The sequence below is a fragment of the Xyrauchen texanus genome, chromosome 9 (genome assembly GCF_025860055.1).
Source record: "Xyrauchen texanus isolate HMW12.3.18 chromosome 9, RBS_HiC_50CHRs, whole genome shotgun sequence".
NCBI lineage: Eukaryota > Metazoa > Chordata > Actinopteri > Cypriniformes > Catostomidae > Xyrauchen > Xyrauchen texanus.
Window position 1 is genome coordinate 15,908,219 of NC_068284.1, and position 7,957 is coordinate 15,916,175.

At 36.7% G+C, this 7,957-nt stretch overlaps 1 protein-coding gene across 2 annotated transcripts in view; it reads left to right on the forward strand.

The window, feature by feature from the left end:
- The window catches only part of pex5lb (peroxisomal biogenesis factor 5-like b), a 51,363-nt gene extending 44,989 nt beyond the window's left edge, over positions 1 to 6,374 (forward strand). For both annotated transcript variants that reach the window (XM_052133259.1, XM_052133260.1), the window contains 3 exons: positions 906 to 1,071; positions 2,589 to 2,746; positions 4,459 to 6,374. In XM_052133259.1, the coding sequence (XP_051989219.1) occupies positions 906 to 1,071; positions 2,589 to 2,746; positions 4,459 to 4,648 (514 nt within the window). In that variant the 3' untranslated portion in view covers positions 4,649 to 6,374. The remainder of the gene's footprint in view (positions 1 to 905; positions 1,072 to 2,588; positions 2,747 to 4,458) is intronic.
- Positions 6,375 to 7,957: the final 1,583 nt, after the last annotated feature.

A 7,957-nucleotide genomic window follows, 5' to 3' on the forward strand; every position in this document is an offset into this window, starting at 1 on the left:
TTGCATGAATCAATGTCCTCATCCAGCATATATAACGCAGCAAAGTAAAATGGCATCTATGTGGTTTTAACTAAGACAGTGTTATCTGGTATCGAAAGGTTGTATTTTCAAACTCTGTAAGGGGTGATCCCTGATCTATCACCATTGTGTCCATAAGCTAAACACTTTGGGGCCTACACATTAGACAAACTTTTGACTGAGTGTTTGATAGATAGAAATACTTGAGATGCACCCAGTGAGCTTTTTACATCCTTAAATGCATCTTACGCATTTCTATCCATCAAGCGCTCCATCAAAATTTGGTCAAAAGTCAAGCGGGAATACAGTGAATGGGATTTCTGATAGAATAACTGGACATTTCTGTCTGAAACTCTCATTGATATGTGGATGCCTAAGTCAGAATGCATTGTGGTAAAATTTACAATTTTCTCAACTGTTGGTCGCTTGACACACAGTATTGTTCCTTTTGCAAACCTTTGTGTATTTCCTCTATGTCCTTGTGATGCACCATTCCCCATTGAATTTGTCTGTGTATCCCTATTGTCAGTGTAATAAGTGTACTGTTAATATATTAAAAAGCAGCCGTTCTTGTTTTCTTGTCATTACTGCATAGAATCAGTGACACATTGCTCCACCTGTTGGTTGGTTTACACTTTAGTTTTTTGTACTTCTGACTTTTAAGTCAGGCAGAGCTGATATATATATAACCTTTCAGCTTCTGAGTGTGTTTTTTTATTATTATTATTTCTTGAAAACTTATTCTGTTCTACGGCTCTCATGTTTCATGCTTGAAAAACTGCATCAGAACACAATCAGATAATCAGAGACAAGATATTATGTTCCTTGTTGTTGTTTGGATGTTAACATACCATGTTGGGTGTTATCCTTATGGTGTTTGTGTGTAGCTCTCAGCTGGTAGAGGTGTTGGAACTGTATCAGGAAGCAGTGCTGCAGAACGCAGAGGGAGTGGACCCTGATCTTCAGACAGGTCTTGGTGTGCTCTTCAACCTCAGCTCAGAGTTCGACAGAGCTGTAGACGCTTTCAACGCTGGACTGTCTGTCCGACCCGAGGTGAGAGAAAAGGTCATGTGAACACACTTCAGCACACCTATTTTTAAACTAATTTACACGCAGCCTAACAGTGTGCAATTTTATGCTTGTTCTGTAATGCGCAATGATTTTCTTATCTAGTTCATGCATATAAATGGCATTAGACTGAAACCAACCTTCAGGCTTTAATGATGTAAACTACACTACCGGTCAAAAGTTTTGAAACACTCATTCTTTCTAATATACAGTGCATCCGGAAAGTTTTTTCCACATTTTGTTATGTTACAGACTTATTCTAAAATTGATTATATTCATTATTTTCCTAAAATTCTATAAAAAATAAACATAATGACAAGGTGAAAGAAGTTTGTTTGAAATCTTTGCAAATGTATTAAAAATAAAAAATGTACATAAGTATTCACAGCCTTTGCCATGAAACTCAAAATTGAGCTCAGGCTCATCCTGTTTCCACTGATCATCCTTGAGATGATCCTTGATTGGAGTCCACCTGTGGTAAATTCAGTTGATTGGACATGATTTGGAAAGGCACACACCTGTCTATATAAGGTCCTGCAGTTAACGGTGCATGTCAGAGCACAAACCAAGCCATGAAGTCCAATGAATTGTCTGTAGACCTCTGAGATAGGATTGTATTGAGGCACAGATCTGGGGAAGGGTACAGAAAAATGTCTGCAGCATTGAAGGTCCCAATGAGCACAGTGGCCTCCATCATCCGTAAATGGAAGAAGTTTGGAACCACCAGGACTCTTCCTAGAGCTGGCCGCCAGACCAAACTGAGAGATCAGGGGAGAAGGGCCTTAGTCAGGGAGGTGACCAAGAACCCGATGGTCACTCTGACAGAGCTACAGCATTTCTCTGTGGAGAGAGGAGAACCTTCCAGAAGAACAACCATCTATGCAGCACTCCACCAATCAAGCCTGTATGGTAGAGTGGCCAGACGGAAGCCACTCCTCAGTAAAAGGCACATGACAGCCCGCCTGGAGTTTGCCCTAAGGCACCTGAAGGACTCTCAGACCATGAGAAACAAAATGTACATAAATGGAACTATGGGAATTATGTTGTGACTAAACAAAATCCAAAAAAAATCAAAACTGTTATATTTTAGCATCTTCACAGTAGTCACCCTTTGTCTAGAATTTGCAGACATTTGTACTCTTGACTCATCACCCTGAGATGCTTTTTAAACAATATTTGAAGGAGTTCCCATCCATGTTGGACACTTATTGGCTGCTTTTCTTTATTATTTGGTCCAAGACATCCATTCAAAAGCTTTTTATTATTATTACATTTTAATTTTGTAATTAAATAAATTAATATGGTGACACAATTACATTTTTGTCTACAAAACTAGTTTCAAACATTTAAGCCTTCAGATCAAATTATTTGTAAGATCATGAGAAACATTTCAGGCAAGTGTTTCAAAACTTTTGACTGGTAGTGTACAGTGTATTAGGATCTGAAAGATCCAACACTGCCTTTAACTGTACTTATATGTGCTCATACGTGTGTTTCTGCAGGACTATCTGCTGTGGAACCGGCTTGGGGCGACGCTGGCTAATGGGGACCGCAGTGAGGAGGCGGTGGATGCCTACACAAGAGCACTGGAGCTTCAGCCTGGCTTCATCCGCTCCAGATACAACCTCGGTATCAGCTGCATCAACCTGGGGGCACATCGGTAATGAACCCATGCACTGAACAGGGTTAATGGGACATGGACCATGTTTCCTTACTCTGTATTGAAATAGACTAAAGCAGAAGATAGCAGAGAATAATGCACATGCCAAATCTGATAATCTGGTTTAAGATGGTTTAAGTTTGAATTTGTTATATTATTTGTTATTACCTTGTATTATAATGAATAAAAGCTATGTATGAATCTTTGACGCATGAATCATTAAACAAAACAAAAAAAAATTTTTTTACATATTAGTTAACATGAACTAACAAAGAACACTACTTTTAAAGCATTTAATATTCTTGGTTAATGTTCATTTCAACATATGCTTTTACATTTTTCAAATCAAAAGTTGTATTTGTTAACATTAGATAAAGCACTATGAACTAACAAAGAACTTACAATGATCAATTGTTTTTTTATTCACTAACATTTACAAAGATTAATAAATGTTGTAAAACATTATTTTTCATTGTTTGTTCATGGTACCTAATGCATTTATTTATGTTAACGAATGGAACATTATTATAAAGTGTTACCTCATATCTTAGCTATAGCTCTTGAGTAAACAAGCAAACATAATCAAAGCACACTGGTATACATTAATTGTTTTACTTTTAACATTTTGCTGAACAGCCTTTAATAGGCTGTTTAATGCAGGCCTAGATTTAATGAGGGACACAGATTTTGTTTTGGTGGTGGGTAATGGGATAACGTATGCCCTCATCCCAAATTTGTTCACATGAAACCTATGCCACTAGTTTAATGACAGGATCTAAAAAGTCAATGTGTGTATAGTGAACGGTATATTTGTTCAGGGCAGTAATGTTGAAAATGTTTAATAGCTTTTTTCCTGTAGCCAAGACATACAGTTTATACAGGTTATACTTAAGATATGTCTCTCCTATACTTATGGGATAGTTCAACCAAAAATGAAACTTCTCTCATCATTTACTCACCCTCATGCCATTCCAGATGTGTTTGACTTACTTTCTTCTGCAGAACACAAATGAAGATTTTTAGAAAAATATTTCAGCTCTGTTGGTCCATACAATGCAATTGAATGGTGACCAGATTTTTAAGCTCAAAAAAGCACATAAAGGCAGCATAAAAGTAATCTATAATACTTCAGTGGATAAATCCATATCTTAAGAAGGGATATAATAGTTGTGGGTGAAAAACAGATCAACATTTTTTACTATAAATGATCCTCCGTGCCCAGTAGGTGATGATATGGATATAGAAGATTCTGATTCACCAAAAACACAAGCAGAATGTGAAAGTGAAGTTTATAATAAAAAAGGACTTAAATGTTTATCATATTTCTTCTGAAGACATGGATTTAACCACTGGAGACATATTGACTACTTTTATGTTGCCTTTATTTACTTTTTGGAGCTTCAAAGTTCTGGCTACTATTCACTTGAATTGTATTTACCTAGAGAGCTGAGATATTCTTCTAAAAATCTTTGTGTACAGCAGAAGAAAGAAAGCTATACACATCTGGTATGGCATGAAGGTGAGTCAATTATGAGAGAAGTAAAACATTTTAAGAACAGAGCCATACAATTTTTTTCTTTTTAATTATCATTTGTTTTTTACATTTTCTTTTTTCAAATATATGTATGCATAACGCATGTTGTATGTAATATATATGCTGTTTGTGGATTTGTTTTCAAAAAATCACAGTGATCTCTCTTTTTTTCTCACAGGGAAGCAGTGAGCAACTTCCTGATGGCTCTGCACCAGCAGAGGAAGAGCAGAAGTCATCAGGTGATGTCTAGCAACATATGGGCAGCTCTGCGCATCGCTCTCTCACTCATGGACCAGCCAGAGCTTTTCCATGCAGCCAGTGTGGAAGATCTGGACCTCCTAATGAGGGCCTTCAACATGGACATGTGATCACACACTGAGCTGTGAAATCTGTCATTCACAAACAATAGGCACAAGGCTAGGCTTGAGTGAATGAGGGGTGTTAATCTAATATGCAGAGTGTGCACAGCTATTTATTGTTGTATTTATGGGCTACTGGGCAGCCTTTACTAGGGCGTTTATTCTGTAGAGCACAAACAATTAAAGACAAATTAAGGTATTTGAGACTAGAGGAATAAAGGGCAGAGAGGGAGAGCAAAAGCACTTTTCAAACCATTCTTGATGGTAGTTCTGTTTTATTGAAAAATAATATTTAAGCTTATTTGAAAACTTTGTATTCTTGAGACTTGATTGGGAATGTAGGGAATATATTTGTTTACTTTATGGATTTGCAGTGAATATTAATCCTCTCAAAAATCCAATACATACAGTGAACAATTCCTTCTGTCAATTCCTCTTCATCACCACAATGTGGCACTGTTGTCCCAGAGGGCAAAAAAAACACACCAATTAATCCTGTCATTGCATCCTCTAGCAAACACCCTGACACCATGTGCAGTGTGATGAATGACATTAGCTGAATTTCACTTTAGGACACAACACCCTCTCAGGGTGATCTGTGCCCAGGTGTGCGGGCAGGGTGTGTTCCCCAGGCCATCTGTCTTCCAGCAAGCTCCTTTTAATGCTGTGTGCTCCGGGGCACTCTGGATCAGGGCTCGGTGGGAAGCGACTTCAAAGACTTTGCATGAAAGGTCACAGCAAACGCAGTATCATGTTGAAAGTGAGCACCTTTATGTGAGATTATTTGCCGGAATAGATATATATACTAAATGAACATCTTGGTCATACATTTCAGATGTTGGGCCTGATAAGTCTGTGACTGAAAACCCTTTATTCTGTAGAAATATAACCGTTTATGGAGGTTAAATCCATGTGTTATAGCTCTTTTGATTTCAGACCCTTTCTGTAGTATTAGGCTGGACATTTTTTTTGAAGACATAACTATGCAAACCAGAATAGTTGGTTGTTATTGGCTTACCTTACCAAAAGTCTTAGTGGGTCTAGACTTTATTCAGATTTTTCTTTATAATTTTACTACTATGCATTATTAGTGAAGTCAATATAGCAGAAGCAAGTCTGCTGAGGAAACTGAACTGCACTGAATGAGATACTGGTATATAAACATATGTTTCCCAATGAGAGAAGAGACAGCTTCATTAGATGCACTCACAGTTTAAATATTACAGATGATTTTGGAGAATTTGGGCAAATCTTAAATGATGATTGCATGTACAGCTTTTTCTCTCTATTCTTCCCTATACTTTAAAAATAGGAAGAATGTAACTGCTAATGTACTTTGTTTTTTTTTTTTATTAATAAATGCTGGAATTGCTATAGAGCAAAATTGAAATGTCAACAAAATATATACGACAATATTTAAAACCATATGCCACATCAATGGGCACAGTATGCGGGCATTAATGACACTTACATTATCTAGTAGTGAGTCACACTAGTTTTGCAATGGCCAGAGCTGTTAACGATGCAACTATGACTATAATTAGAAATGACTGTAGTATAGCAGAATGAAATGCATTTTATTTTTTACTAATGTAAACTAGATTATTCTATGGAATGAACTGTCATAAAATGTATGCATGTCTACCCGTTATGTATCATCTTTCAGTCTCAGCTAGGTTAACAGGTAATCAACCCAAGATGCATTTATAACCAATTTATTAAAATTGTATTTTAGAAGAACTAGAATATGATGGTGTCACTTCTTTGTTTCATTTCAAACTAAGGGCACATGGTGATCCCTAACCTTTCAATGATTTAGAACTCATGATACCGGAACACCCCCCACATGCACACACACAGCACTGCTTTCCTTACTTACAAAGCATTGTAATGGCAAAAATAGCACTTTTAACCTCTCTGTCTTTGAATGGCATTGTTGCCAGATAATTAATAGGAACTAGATGATCCATAATTAGTAATGCATTTAAGTAAAACATTTATGAAAGTGAATGATATAATCATCCACACAGATGATTACAGATTTTATTCTACAAAAGACCTTCCTAAATCCATTTTGAAACGATTGAGTGTGCACTGCAAACTTTCAAGGAGATATGGTATTATGCAACTATTTATTCTTTATTAATTTATCCACAAAAGGCCCTCGTGTTAAAGGGACTTTAAGATATGCCCCCCCCCCATACTTAAAGGAATAGCTCAAAATTCTCTGATTATTTACTCACCCTCATGCCATCTCAGATCAGGGGCGGAAATTTCATCAAAATGTTGGGGGGGACAATAAACATAACAATTCTCAAGAGCAATTTTTGAAGGGGACACCAAGGGGTTTTTTGTTGTTGCCCCGTTTGCATTTGTATTATTTTATTTCTTAAATAATTATTTTAAGACTATATCATTATATTATTTACAATACACATATTTTAATGATATTTTGGGGGGGACAACCCTCAGATAGGGGGGTCCTGACCAGATGTGTATGACTTTCTTTCTTCAGCAGAACACAAACAAAGACTTTTTAGAAGAGTATTTCAGCTCTTTATGTACATAGTACGCAAATGAATGGTGGACAGAACTCTGAAGCTCAGAGAGCAAATAAAGGCAGCATAGAAGTAATCAATACGACTGCGGTGGTTTAATACAAGCCTTCTGAAGTGATGCAATCCAATTTGAGTGAGAAACAGATCAAGTTATTTTTTACTGTAAATGTCCACTTTCACATTCTTCTACTTTTGTTTTTGGTGATTCAAACTCTTCATGCATATCGCCACCTACTGGACAGGGAGGAGAATTCATAGGAAAAAGGGACTTAAAGCTACACTGTGTAACTTTTGGCCCTCTAGCGGTTTTAGCATAAAACTGCAAGTTACTTGCGTAGAAACATTCTACTTGAGTTGCGATTAGGCACTGCTCTTCTGGCAGATTAATCTCATGGTTTGAGGACTCGGAGATGACCTGCAGAGCAGAGTCATGTCAAGCTATTTTAATGTTGATATAACGTTATTCACTTAAAAAATGTTACTGACATAATACTTACTTTGAGGAAGGATTCTAAAAGGATAAAATGGCAAGAGTCCGTACACAGATTTATTGCTCCAAAAATACTTTATTAGCTTACACTAGCTAGCAAAGTTTAGACCATTAGGTCCTCCTCAGGCAAAAAAAAAAAATGTGGTAAGCAATAGCCTAAGAAAACAGTGGCAAACACATTTAGAGACATTTATAATGCAATGTTATAAAATACTCAGAAGTCATGAATATTAGTAAATATGTAACAGTAACTTCACTAAACCAGATTCA